Source organism: Oryctolagus cuniculus, chromosome 2 (assembly GCF_051225735.1).
Source record: "Oryctolagus cuniculus isolate XC-2025 breed Fujian yellow rabbit chromosome 2, ASM5122573v1, whole genome shotgun sequence".
In the NCBI taxonomy this organism is placed as follows: Eukaryota; Metazoa; Chordata; class Mammalia; order Lagomorpha; family Leporidae; genus Oryctolagus; species Oryctolagus cuniculus.
Window position 1 is genome coordinate 3249862 of NC_142868.1, and position 14227 is coordinate 3264088.

The following is a 14227-nucleotide window of genomic DNA, read 5'->3' on the forward strand; positions in this document are numbered from 1 at the left end:
CCTCCACTGCACTCCCTGGCCACAGCAGAGAGCTGGCCTGGAAGAGGGGCAACCGGGACAGAATCCGGTGCCCTGACCGGGACTAGAACCCGGTGTGCCGGCGCCGCAAGGCGGAGGATTAGCCTAGTGAGCCGCGGCGCCGGCCTACATCTCTGCCTTTCAGATAAATCAGGCTGCAAAGAGTCAGAGTGCTGCTAAGGTCCAGGAGCCCCTCCTTCCGACGGCACTTCCAGCACGATCCAGCTCCGCTGACTAGGAAGGTTACTAAGCTTTTTTTTTTTTTTTTTTTTAATTTATTTGAGAGAGTTACAGACAGACGGAGGGACAGAGAAAGGTCTTCCATCCACTGGCTCACTCCCCGAATGGCTGCAACAGCCAGAGCTGGGCCGATGCGAAGCGCTGTGTGTGCTGGAGGCCATCATGCTAGCAAGAAGGAAACATGGCATTCAAAGGCCCATCGCAGGGCACAGAATAGGAAGCCCGCCCCTCCGGAGCCCACCGTGGAGACACAGGAACTCAGTTCAGGGCGGGAAAGGGCCGCAGGGTTCAAGGGCAGAAGCCAGGAGCAGCTCTGGAGCCCCGAAGGCTGCAGAGCTTGGTGCACTAGCACAGCCACCCGGCAGGCGTGGCCCCAGTGGGTTAAGCCGCCACTGGCAATGCCGGCATCCCGAAGGCTGGTTTAGTCCCTGCGGCTCCACTTCCGACCCAGCTCCCTGCTGACACACCTGGGAGGGCAGTGGATACGCCCCGTCCTTGGGCCCCTGCCAGCCACGTGACAGACTGGGTGGAGCTCCAGGCTCCTGGTTCAGCCTGGCCCAGCCTGGGCTGCCGCAGCAGTGCCAGAAACGGACCAGTCAATAGAAGACATCGTTCTGTCTCTTCCTCCCTCTCTGTCGCTACGCTTTCCAATGAATAACAATTAACTAATTAGTTTTTGGAAACTACTTGGGACAGGGAGGAGACGCAAAGCTGCACGTGCCGAGCCCGAGTCGCCAGGTGCCAGGGCAGCGCTCGCGGGGCCTGCAAACCACACGCTGCACCCTGCGGACAGACCCTGCGGTCCAGAGAGGGATCCGTCCAAGGGGCTTCAGACAGGAGGGACGCGAGAGGGCGTGCTCACTCTGCCAGGGTCAGCCCTCATGCCCAGCTCCAACCCAGCAGGGGAGAGGGGGTGCGGTGAGGAGAGGCCTGGAGACCCAGAGTTACCGAGGCAGCAAGAACTCCCTGACAACAAGGCTAAAGGCTCCTCAGGCCGCCCCTCCCGGAGCCCTCGCTGGGCAGTCCCCTGGATGCCGGGCCTCTGAGTCCAGGTTCCCCCGCCTCCGCTGCAGGCAGGCGTGTCTCCCACTGCAAGCTCAGGACAGGCGCGGTCCTGCTCACTGGACACCCGCTGCAGCTGGCCCCTGCTCAGAGCAGAGCACCACGTCCGGGCAGGGAGCGCGGACTCGACCCACACTTTGCCCCTTCCAGCCTAAGCGAGGCTCCCTCTCCCACGAGGACCGGGAGTCCCGGACACACCGCTGTCTGAGGCTTCCATTCTGGCCTCTTCTGCCTGGGTGCCTTTCCCGCCCTCTGGTCAGACCGCTACTCAACATCCAGGCCTGGCCCGAGAGTACCCCCTTCCTCCACGCCCAGCGGAAGGCACAGCGCTGCCCTGTGCTGTCAGAGTCCTAGACACAGCCACACCCCTGCCACTCCCAGGCCTGCCCGCTCTGGTGGCCGCTCAACTCATCTGCTCTAAGCACTCCACCAGCCTTCACTGGCCACCTACTATGTGCAAGGCAGGACTTGGAGACCTGGGCCCGACGGCACTGACTAGGGACGCAAAGACTGCCGTGGAGGCAGGAGAGGCCAGGAGAGACGAGAAGGAGCTGGGGCAGGGAGCTGAGACTCTGGACTAGGGAAAGGCGCAGAGAGGGACAGACGTGCAGGGAGACTGGAAGAAGTGGCAGAGCCATCACAGACAGGCTGAGGGACAGCTCGAACACACTTCGACCTCTGCCCTCACTGTCCGCCCACCTGCACAGCTGGCTTCCGGCCCCACAGCCGCTCTCCTGGCCCACCGGCTCAGAAAGCCCACCACCGCCGCCCACCCGGGCTACTCCACAGATCCCGGGGGTCTCCCTTTCTCCCTGAGTGGAGGCGGATCTCACGGCGAGGGCTGCAGCGGGCAGCAGTGAGAACACGGGAGTGCCCAGCAAGGCCGTGACAGCTGCGCACAGTGCCATGCGCGGGCCTTCCGTGTGCCGCCTGCACGTCAGGAGCCAGCAGCCTCTCAGAGACCAGAAACGAGCTGGGGGGGGGGGGGGATCAGTGACACTTATTTTTAAAAGTCTAAACGTACTGGGAGTGTGACCTACCTGCCCTCCCCCTCACCCCACACACGGGCGTGACCGCGGACACGTGCGGTGCCGCCGATCGCCTTAGACAGATGCCCTCGAAGCCGGCGAAGCACCGCACTTACCTGCTGGAAGATGCAGAGGCTCGGAAACGTTCTGGAGATGTCCAGTTTAATGAGCTCCAGGCTCGCCTCTCGGTCTGCCGCGGGGAATCCGGCATCTGCCGAAAGATGGGAGAGTCACCGCGCCGGGCTGGGCGGGGCCGGGCGGGGCGGGGCAGCTACCAGGCCCTCAAGGTTTACGAGCCCGAAACAAGCAGGCTCCGCAGAACCGCACTGCCCGGATCTCCCCAGACGGAGGCGTCCGGGACGCGCAGCAGGCTGAGGGTGCCCGGCACCAGCCAACGCTGTAACATCGCCAGGTGTCTCTGAGTCTGAAGTCAAAATCTAATTGGATCTCACCTGTCATCAACAACCGTCAGTGGAAAGTAAGGACAAGTAAGGGGAGACACACAACTGAACTCAAAGCACAGAAAACCCACCTAAAAATGACTATTTGGCCTTAAACACGTGGCCTCCAAAAGCCAGAGCCAGAGCTGCCGCATGCTGGGGCAGCCCTACTCCTGCCCGGGCAGGCGTCAGAGGAGAAGCACTCCTGCGCCCGCACTCCCAGGGTCACTGGGGCACTACTCCCAACAGTCTGACTGGAACCACCTTGCGGTTCATCAACGGGTAACGGGATACGGAGCGTGGACCACGCTTCAGCCACGGAAGGGGAGGGGCAATGGGTGACGCCGGCATCCGTGAGGGCGCTGGTGTGTGTCCCGGCTGCTCCGCTTCCCATCCAGCTCCCAACTAACGGCCTGGAAAGAGCACTGGAGGACGGCCCAAGTCCTTGGGCCCCTGCACCCCACCCCCTTGCGAGACCTGGATGGGGCTTCTCACTCTGGCCTGGCCCAGCTCTGGCTGTTGCAGCCATTTGGGGAGTGAACCAGGGATGTAAGACCTCTTACTCTCAATCTTTCCTGTCTCTCTCTAACTCTGCCTTTCAAATAAATAAAATAAATCTTTAAAAAAAAAAAAAAAGGGAATTCTGTCATTCACGACAACACAAATGAACCTGTTGTGGGAAATAGGCAGGCACACAAAGACGAACACCGCGTCCCCTCACGGGCGTGTGGGATCTGAGAACCCCATTCTTAGCAGAGTCTAGAGCGGGCGTCACCAGGGCTGGGTGGGGAGCCACCCACACGGGGCAACGTTAGCCAAAGGCTACACAATTTGAGTTACATGAAAGCATATTCCAGAGATCTGCTGTGCCACACAGCGACTACGGTTAACACACACTCCTTCTTTAAGGTTTACCTGAAAGGCAGAGTTACAGAGAGACAGAGAGAACGGTCTTCCATCTGCTGGTTCTCTCCCCAACAGCCAGAGCTGGGCCGGTCTGTCACCAGTTTTTTGGGGTCTTTCAAGTAGGTGCAGGGCCCAAGGACTTGAGCCATCCGTGCTGCTTTCCCAAGCGCGCAAGCAGGGAGCAGGATAGGAAGTGGAGCAGCTGGGACCCAAACCAGCACCCATATGGGGGGACACCAGTGCTGCAGGCGGTGGCTTAACCTGCTACGCCATGGCACCGGCCCCGGCTAACACGCTCCTGAGAAATGCTGAGAGAATGGAGGCCGGGCTCAACTCGGAGACGAAAATAACTGTGGGATGAAACGGGTGCTCACGAGTTACAATCGGCCACTCCACAACGCACACTCACGGGGACTTCCAAACGCCATGTTGTGTGGGGTGAGTATGCTCAGGTTCCCTGTCAATTTAAAGGTGTAGACGTTTCGAAAATAACATAGCTCCGTGTACGTGGGAGCCAGTGCAGGGCAAGACTCACGAATGGCATCGCCGACAAACCTGTGACTAATTCTTGGATCTGAATTCCAGCACTACAGACAGTATAAATAGGATGCTGACACACATACTCCTCCCGCGACACGAGCAGGCGCTCCTGGGTGCTACGGGACATCAAAAAGCTGCACCTCGCAAGCAGGCCGCACCCTCGTCTCCCTGGAGGCCAACCCTCAGCCCAGCCCGGCACAGGCACCGCACAGCACCTACAGGAAGCGGCGCTGGTGACGCCCGTCCCCCGCGTGCTGGGACTCGACGCCTGCCAGGAACGGACGTTCCCTATTTCTCCCGTAACTCTGGCTTAACGAGACCCTTTCCCACGGAGCTCTATGTAGACCCACACGAAGCACTTCGGCAGCGACGGGAAGCCGCTCCGCAGTGACGAGTGGCCCCAGAACTGGCCCCGCAGCAGCAGGCGTGGCGCGGCGTACCTTCACTGTCCACCCCGGTGCCTGGGCCTCCAGTGGTGAGCGAGCGCCACCTCTCCTTGGCTCGGGCGAGACAGATGTCGAAGAGCTCTGGAAGGGAAGCCACCAGGTCAGTCTCGAGGGCACGAGTGAGCACCCTCCCGGACCAGCCCACACTGCCCTCCAGCTACGACGGGCTTGCTGTGCCCGGCCAGGCTCCCGATGTAAGCAGCTCCCCCAGTGAGCCTGAGGGCATTCCCGCTGTGTAAAGACACAGTCACAGACGGGCAAAGGGCACACGCACAACCCCGCTACGCCTGGCACGCCTACCCGCAAAGCTATCTTGTCCTACCCCCTTGAGATCTGCCTGCTGCCCTTCCTAGACCGTGAGTTCCTGGAATTAAAACTCTGTGGGTCCCTCACTCCCCTCCCCCACCCAGAGTAACGCACTCACGTCTGGCGGATGGGTGGGGGGTGAGGGGGCGGAGACCACCGATAGCCCAGCAGGCTTCCGGCAGGGACACCCTGCAACTGCTCCTGGCATGGCACAGGCTGCCCATCAAGTGGGGCAGGGAAAGGAACAGACGACCAGGGACAGCCAAGGAACTAGGACAACAGTCTCCAACACGTCCATGTTCAGACTTATTTTTCCAGCCGTCCTCTGGATAGTCTAACCCTTAACATCATCCGAGGAGCAGGCGTGCAGCCTCACAAGTGAGGCTGGGGGCAGCCGCAGGTCCCACCGTGCAGCGCCTGGCTTCGAGTCTCTGCACCAGCTCCCGGCGAGCGGGGACCCTGCCACCCACGTGGGGGACCTGGATGGAGTTCCCCGCTCCCGGCTCGAACTCTGACCCAGGCCATTGCCTCTGGGGAGTAAACCAGTGAATGAGAGCTCTCTGTGTATCCCTCTGCTTCCCAAATGGACAATAAAACTTGCAGAAGACTAGGAAGAGAATAAATAAGCCCTGCTCCAAAACTGACGAGCACCCACCGACCTCCACGGGGATGCCCACACCCCTCTGTCTTTCAGAGAGCGACTGTGACGACCCTGCCCCCCCACCCGCCCCAGGCCCAGGCGCTTCCTGTTCCCAGCGCCCCCGTGCCCCGGGTCACCGCTGAAACCAGGCGCGATTCTCGCCCTTGGCATCTCCACACAACACAGCCGCCTTCTGCACAGCGCAAGCCATTTTATTACAATGAAACTCAGATTCTAGCTGCACCATCATGACACAACCTGTCAAACCTTGACTGTGGCCTGGTTCTCGCCCTGTAAAGGACGTAACTTAGAGCCCAGGCGAGGTGCCACGGCAGAAGAGGCATCATTATGGGTGCAACTGCGCGTCGTCCTGACCCAGAAAGCGCCACCTGCCCGCGGGTGCTGAGGGGACAGACACGGAGGGCAGGCGGGGGACGTGGGGCAGGCCAGGCCACCTGTGCAACGCTCCTGCTAAGGCCCCTGGGAAGGCAGCAGCAGACCTGCCACCCCCACGGGAGACCCAGGGGGCGCTCCTGGCTCCTGGCTTTGCCCTGGCCCAGACCTGGCGGCTGCCAGCTTGTGTGGAGGTTTGTGGCCCGAGCACCGGGTGGGACCTCTGCCTGCGTCACTGTCAGGAGATGGACCACCAGGGACCCACTTCCCCGGGGAGATCAAGTTCACAGAAGCACCGGCAGGGTCAGGGTCAGGGCTTCAACAGGCCCACGTGGTCTGCTGGTGCGTGCTGTGGGGAGGGGAGGAGACGGCTCCTACAGCCTCTCCCCAGACCCCAGCCCTGCCTGCAGAGCACCAGGCTGACTTCCCAAAGGACGACGCTGTGGTCAGAACACCGGTCAGAGTCAGCCGGGACTAGAAGCGGCATCTCCCGCGAGCCCCAGCCACGGGGCCTCCCCAGGAAGCTCAGTGTTCTCAGGAGGACAGCAAGGCCACCAAGGCCTGGCCCTGCAGGAGTGCTGTCTACCAAGTAAGACACACGATCACAGAACAGCGGACGAGGCCTGGCTCTCCGCAATCGGAGTCCAAGGTCACTCTTCTTGCACTGGCTCGGAAGTGCAGGGAAAGCGAGATGAAGCGGGCAGCCCTGGGTCAGGGAACCGGGCGGGGCACGGGTGCAGCAGCCCTGGGTCACAGAGACCTGGGCAGGGCACGGGCGGGGCAGACGGCGGGTGAGGCCACAGCTCTGACGAAGCAGCACATCACTCCAGGCGGACACCACCGGTGCTCAGCCGGATCCACAATGACACGATCAACCCAGGCACCAGGGAGAGCCGGACATGGAACGCACAAGGCAGGGGCACCACCTCCAGCAGAGCGGGCTGCCGACAGCGCAGGGTTAGGTCGTCTCCCGCGCCAGTGCTGGGACAGATCATGGAAGGGATGGGGCTGGGCACGAAGTTTCCAGGAGGCTCCCTGCCCCCGGCCCCCTGCACAGACGTGCGTCTCCCCGAGCCTGCCCGCCGCCATCACCTAGGTGCACACTGCCGGGGACAGGCCTCTGATCACGGACAAGCTGGTCTGCCACGGCCCAACCAGCTACAGACACCTGAACGAGAAGGCACAAAGCTGGGGGGGGGGGGGGGGAGGGTACATGTGAGCATGTGTGCATGTGTGTGTATGAGCGTGTGTAAATACCTATATATGAGCATGTGTTGCATGTACGCTGCTGCCAGTGAATGTAAGATAACTCCCTTGTGAAAGAGAAATGCCCAACAGTTCGGAGCCAGGACCACCGACACAGAGCATACCACGGCCATGCGTCGGGGGCCCCCGTGCGATCTTCAGACCGGCTCTCCTAAGGAATACCTGCCGGTCCTAGAGTGGCTGGGAACTCGGGAAAAATCCATTTGACTATGAAAAGGCACAGACCTCCGGGGCCTGCCGGGACTGGGACCTGGAGAGACAGCCCAGTGCTGAGCGCTGTGCAGCCAGAACGGGTTCCGGCCTGCAGCTGTGAGCCGCTCTCCTCACAGCCAGGACGCTGGCGGAGCCAGACAAGGCCAGCTCCCCAGTCACAGGCAGTGCCAGACTCAAGGCCCTCCCCAGCGGCCTCGGGGCCCTCGCGGGACACGGCAGAGCCACGCTGCACGTGGGGAAGGGGAGGGGACCGTGAAGACTGCCACGCACGAGGCATAAAGCGCGGTACCCCCGAGTGCACGGACCCGCGGAGCTCTGGGCTTCACACAGACTGGGCAGATGCTGCACTGGGCGACAAACAGCCTGGGGGCACACATCTCACCCCACGGCCCTGACACCCAGTCCCAGTACAGTACACTGACCCCTCTGCGGTGCCTGAAAACAATCCCCCAAGCAGCCAGCAGGTTCCCCAAGCACAGCAGCTCCAGAGAAAGAACAGCCCCCGCCCCTCCACGTCCGCGTCCCATCCCGGGTGCGTGAGCCGCGCACGCGTCCCCAGGCACACCTGCCCTCCCCTCTGCCCGGGGCGCCTGCTCAGGTGACTGCGCCCAGGCCTCCCAGCTGGCCAGGGTCCTTGAAAGGGACAGCAGCAGCCCCAGGACCCAGGGCTGCACCCCGAGCCTGGGCTCGCGCGGGCCACTCACCGTGGGTGATGTTTAACTCGTTGCCGATGGCTAGGCTCCAGACCTTGCCTCGCACACTCGGCGGGATTCCCTGCCACCACAGATCCCGAACTTTCCTGGAGCACCACCTGGACAAAAACGGAGGCGTGAGTCCACGGCTCTGCTCGGCGCGAGGAGGACCTGTCTGTCCGCGGGCCTGGCCCCAAGGCCCAGGAGCCAGGGACACACGGCTGTGTGAGTCCCAGCCTCAGCCCCGTGCAGTGTGCAGCCCAGGGCTCCGGGGAGACCAGATGCACCGTCGCCTTCCCCTGGCAATGACTGTGATGGGCGCAGAGAACGGTACACAGGGAGCCACACAGAGCAGAGGGCGCAGCGCCCGCCCCAGACCAGGGCTCTGAAGGGCCAGCGACAGCCAGAGCACAGGAGGGTGGCGAGGACTGGCTGGGCAGAGCAAGACGTGGCCCGGCCTCCCGCGGGCTGTGCAAGTGGCCGCTACGTCAGAGCTGCCCAACTCCGCTGCAGACGGGACCTCACCAGGGGGTGAGCACGCATGGCCTGCAGACAGGGTGCGTAGGAAGAGCCTGGAAGAAGCAGGCTCTGAGAACGGCCCACTTTCCTGGTGGAGACCTTGGCGGGGATGCCCGGCCCCCAGAGGGACAGCAACGACGCCCGTGGGTATCTCGGGGAGCCCCAGCACGCCGACATGCAGCATGAGAGCAGCGGGGCCGCGGCCTCCAAGCTCCCCACCCGCCTCTGCACCACACGGGCCCCACCCATGCCAACACGCAGGCAGAAAGAGAGAGCCCCGGATGCGGGCCACCGCCGGGCTCCGCTGGGTGCACGCTCGGTGCTGACACCGGGGGGCGCTGTCGGAGCAGACCTGGTCTCCACCCGACAACGGGGGCGGGGGGAGCACCCCGAGGATCTCTTCCCGAGGGGAGCGGAGCCTTGAAGAGCGAGCGGAAGTTTGCTGTGAGAGGAGGTGCGTGCGCAAGCGCTGTAGGCACAGGGCGTGGAGCACACTAAGGCCCTGGGGCCGGAAGGGGCAGCAGCTACTGGGGGCTCCCTAGGGGGCAGAGGGAGGGCAGGCCATCTCTGCCCGGGAGGGTTGGAAGCTCAGATTCTATGCTGAGAGTCACAGGAAGTCCTGACATCTGAAGCCTGGCGCGGGTGGGGCAGGGAGGGCAGATGGTGGCGCCGCGGTCAAACCTCACATGGTTTCCCAGTTGGGCAGGACCTCGTTGTTCCAGGTGAGCACGGCGTTCCCAATGCTCTCCTCCACTCTGCATCGCTCCTCCAGCTGCTTCTTCCTCCGCTGGGCCTCCTTCAGCTCTGAAATCCCGAGCAGAGACCAGGAAACACCTGTTACCTGGCGGCCAGCACGTGCAGGCCAGGCGCAGAGACCACCCCAGGACGCTCGCATGGAGCACGATCCGCGGAGCCCACGGATGTGGGAGTGCTCCGGCGTCTCGCCCACCCTTTGGTAAGCTTTGGAAGTGTGACACGCACACAAAGACACAACGCCCTGAATACAACACGGGCAAACCCAGGAGAGGACCACCCAATCGACACACCATCGAACCCCCTTCCAAATGGAAGCCCTCTGCTGTCTTCTGAGAGCCTGGGCAACACCCTCATCGGACAAAAGCCACCTAAGACACGCCCCACTCAGTAAGACACGCCCCGTTCAGTAAGACAACCCCCATTCAGTAAGACACGCCCCATTCAGTAAGACAACCCCCCATTCAGTAAAACATGCACCGTTCAGTAAGACAACCCCCCATTCAGTAAGACACGCCCCGTACAGTAAGACACGCCCTGTTCAGTAAGACTCGCCCCCATTCAGTAAGACACGCCCCATTAAGACATGCCCCATTCAGTAAGACTCGCCCCCATTCAGTAAGACACGCCCCATTCAGTAAGACACGCCCCCATTCAGTAAGACACACCCCGTTCAGTGAGACACGCCCCATTCAGTAAGACACGCCCCCATTCAGTAAGACACACCCCATTCAGTAAGACACGCCCCCATTCAGTAAGACACACCCCATTCAGTAAGACACGCCCCGTTCAGTGTGGACTGCGGGCTCACCACCACACCCTGCATCCCACTGCACACTGCACACGTCTCTTCCTGTGTTTCCTAACCACAACGACGCAGCCACTGTCCACCCAGCATGTACACGCATCCTGAAGACCTGCCCAAACCAGAGGGTGCGCGTAGGCGAGAGGCAAACGGAGGGGGCAGTGCCGGCGGGTTCTGGTCCGCAAGGCGGCAGGAGCGCCCTGGGCCCAGCGCCCACGGATGCCAGGGGCGGCTGTGCTTTGCCAAATGGTGGCAGAACGTATGCTAAGATTTGCCATTTTACTGCCGTAGCACAGTCGCACGGGCGTGCGACCACGGCCCCATCACCTCCAGGACTTCAGCTCCTCACTCGCCGCCTCGATGGGTCTCACAAGCCCAGGGACCGCGTCCGAGCGCCTGTCCCTCGGAGGCCGGCTTATGTCACTCAGCACCATGTCTTGAAGGCCCGCCCCTGTCACAGCGTCTGTCAGAATGCCCTTCCTTCCTGAGGCCAGTGTCGCACTGTATGCACACACACTCTGTCGTAGTCACCATTAAAATATTCTAAAGCGTGGAGGTCTTTGGCTGTCCAAGAGATTCTACTGAACCAACCACACTCCCTGTGAACAGAGGCCCAAACCTGCCGCCGGCACCGTGGGCGCCCCTGGCCCGCTCCGTCTAGCTGAGACAGCCCCTATCTCCATGTAAGGTCAGGGTGCTACCCCCAGTGAGACAACAGAGATGGGCAGCAGAAACAGCATGCTCCTGGACGTTACGGATGCCAGGACATTCCCAGGCTCGCTCAGCGGGGTTCTGGGGCTGCACAGGGCGAGGCAGCACCCCCGCAGCCGGGAGCTCGGCCCCGCGGCCGGCCGCACCCGCGCAGTTACCTCGCTTCTTGGCCTGAACCACCATGGCTTCATACTGCTGCCGGTGCTTCTGCGCCTCTTCAGCGGGCTTCGCGGGGAGGTTTCTTGATAGGAAACAAAGGAGTTTTCACCGTTATAAATGTTTAACTAAAGTCGTTGAAGGAAAAAGAAAAAAAATCTGAAGCACTGTTACTAACCAACATACAGCTGACAGATCAAAAACTAGATTTTTTGTAACATCACATGGCTCTATCAAAGATCTCTGCTTACAAAAGGAAAACAAACACATTTTGTAAAACGTGAATTCTAACAGCGTTCAGCTGCAACAGGGAAAATGGCCTGTGGGTGTTTTCCGTCAGGCTCTGCTCTGACCGCGGGGCATGACTGCCAAGCGTCCTGAGCCAGCTCCAGGCAGGGCCCCGACAGCGCATACTGCGACAGACAGACACACGGGCGTCTCCCGGGACAAGTTCCATGCTAGCGATGGAGTCTGTCTTAGTACTTTTTTAAATATATAGCATCTTAAAAATGGCATGCACCTCCAAATCCCAGTAAAAATAATAACAATAGAGGGGCCGGTGCTGTGGCACTGTGGCATAGCAGGTGAAGCCACCCACTGCCTACAGTGCTGGCATCCCACAGGGCGCCAGTTTGAGTCTCGGCTGCTCCACTTCCAATCTGGCTCTCCACTGTGGTCTGCGAAAGCAGTAGAAGACGGCCCAAGTGCCTGGGCCCCTGCACCCACGTGGGAGACCCGGAAGAAGCTCCTGGCTCCTGACTTCGGATCAGCGCAACTTCAGATCAGGGCAGGGGCAGTGGCAGGGGCAGTGTGTGTCCCTGGCTCCTGTGTGACTGGGGTAGGGGCAGTGTGTGTCCCTGACTCCCTGTGTGACCAGGGCAGGGGCAGGGGCAGGGGCAGTGTGTGTCCCTGGCTCCTGTGTGACTGGGGCAGGGGCAGTGTGTCCCTGGCTCCCTGTGTGACCAGGGCAGGGGCAGGGTGTGTCCCTGGCTCCTGTGTGACTGGGGTAGGGGCAGTGTGTCCCTGGCTCCCTGTGTGACCGGGGTAGGGGCAGTGTGTCCCTGGCTCCCTGTGTGACCGGGGTAGGGGCAGTGTGTCCCTAGATACCTGTGTGACTGGGGTAGGGGCAGTGTGTGTCCCTGACTCCCTGCGTGACCAGGGCAGGGGCAGGGGCAGTGTGTCCCTGGCTCCCTGTGTGACCGGGGCAGGGGCAGGGTGTGTCCCTGGCTCCTGTGTGACCAGGGTAGATGCAGTGGCCATTTGGGGAGTGAACCAGCGGATGGAAGATATCTTTCTGTCTCTCTCTCTCTCGCTCTCTACCTCTCTGGAACGCTGCCTTTCAAATAAGTAAATCAACCTTTACAATAATAACAGAACGGATGCTCTTTCACAAGGGTGGGATTAGCGGGAAGGGGCGGAATCCCACCGCCTGTGCCCCTCAGGCAACGGCGCCCTGCAATGAGGGATGCCGGGAGCCACGCCCCTGCTGCACCTCAGGGCTCCACCTCGCCCTTCAGCACCCCGCTGCGGGAATTCTCTCCCCTACACGGTTTCAGGGCCCAGAAGCTGCAGGGGACAGAGGTCCCCCATGGACCCACTGGCTCCATCTGCTCCACCAGCGCTGCACTTCGGGGGCGGCAGGGAGGCCGGAGCGTAAGCAGCGCTGGCTGTCAGCCCGCTTCCCTGCCCGTCCCCAGACACAGCTTTCCGGAGAAGCTCAGCACGCGGACACGGCACGCTGTGAACGGGCGCGAGGGGCAGCCTCCCTCCTCCACTGGGGTCACCAGACGGGACCCCCCCATCGCACAAGTCCAGAGAGAGGTGGGGCCCGCGTCCGCTCCCCACGGCCTGCTCAGGGCACCACCTCGACCGCCACCTTGGAGAACCGGTTCCGGCATCGCCGGGAGCTGCGAGCGGCCCTCCCCTGCAGGAGCCATCTAGGCGGCCTCCGGCGCTGGTTTACAGGGGCCAACCCCGAGTGGAAAACCCTGGTCAAGGCTTCCGCGCTAGCTAAGGCACAGTTTTCCAAGCTGTCATCTAACCCCACCGCGGAACACGGGAACGGGACGGGAGCGTGGCTGCCGGCCGCCCTCTGTGGCCCCAGGCTCGGCACGCCCTGCCCCGCGGCCGCGAGCGCTCTGCCGGGACTCACGCTGGTCGGTCTTCGAGGATGAGTGCGGTGGTGGAGAGTGGCTCAAAGTCAAGGTTCTTCCTCACATTCTGCTTTGGGGAGGGCGGCCTGCTAGGTCTTCCAGCCTTGTCTTCATATTCCTAGGACAAAGAAACCGGGCGTAACTGGGGGCTCGGCCAATTCTGGTACCACAAGTCCTTCCAAAAGCAGTAGCTGTTTTCACAATCTAAGTCCACGACGCAGTGAACACCCCCGCTACTCAGAAGGAACACGGGACCCCACCTGTGCAGAGGGCTGCACCCCACCCTGTGGGTGGGAACGCACATCACAGCGGCCCCGAAAGAACCCACAAACGCTGTCTCCGCTCTCCCATCCTCGTCCTGCGTAAAGGTGCGCTGTTCTGAACACGCTCCATGTAACTGACCACTGTGACGGTCACCGGGAGGCCACCGCTGCAGACTGTCACGTGAGTCATCTTTCCATGGGGATGTCAGGGCCGCCTCCATACCCACCTGGTCACCGGCTGGTTCCACGACACAGCCACCAGAGCTCAGTCACACCTGGGAGACGCATTCCACAGGGCCAGGACGGCCAGACAGCTGGCGCTCCTGAAACAACGTGTGACCCTTACATCTCTGTGTGACCAGGATCAGAGTGAAGTGTGTGTCCCTGGCTCCTGTGTAACCAGGGCAGGGGCAGTGTGTCCCTGGCTCCTGTGTGACCGGGGCAGGGGCAGTGTGTCCCTGGCTCCTGTGTGACCGGGGCAGGGGCAGTGTGTCCCTAGCTCCTGTGTGACCGGGGCAGGGGCAGTTTGTGTCCCTGGCTCCCTGCGTGACCAGGGCAGGGGCAGGGACAGTGTGTGTCTCTGGCTCCTGTGTGACCAGGGTAGGTGCAGTGTGCCCCTGGCTCCTGTGTGACCAAGGTAGGGGCAGTGTGTGTCTCTGGCTCCTGTGTGACCAGGG

At 61.9% G+C, this 14227-nt stretch overlaps 1 protein-coding gene across 8 annotated transcripts in view; it reads right to left on the reverse strand.

Moving 5' to 3' along the window:
- Positions 1–14227, reverse strand: part of TBC1D14 (TBC1 domain family member 14) — a 103065-nt gene that overhangs the window by 20681 nt on the left and 68157 nt on the right. For 6 of the 8 annotated variants that reach the window (XM_070069552.2, XM_089326893.1, XM_070069554.2 and 3 more), the window contains 6 exons: positions 13287–13405; positions 11137–11219; positions 9396–9513; positions 8203–8309; positions 4675–4761; positions 2465–2559 (listed from right to left, as the gene is read on the reverse strand). In XM_070069552.2, coding sequence (XP_069925653.2) covers positions 2465–2559; positions 4675–4761; positions 8203–8309; positions 9396–9513; positions 11137–11219; positions 13287–13405 — 609 coding nt within the window. Of the gene's footprint in view, positions 1–2464; positions 2560–4674; positions 4762–8202; positions 8310–9390; positions 9514–11136; positions 11220–13286; positions 13406–13777; positions 13869–14227 lie in introns of those variants that run through there. The other 2 variants (XM_070069555.2, XR_016229720.1) reach the window with 2 other exon arrangements.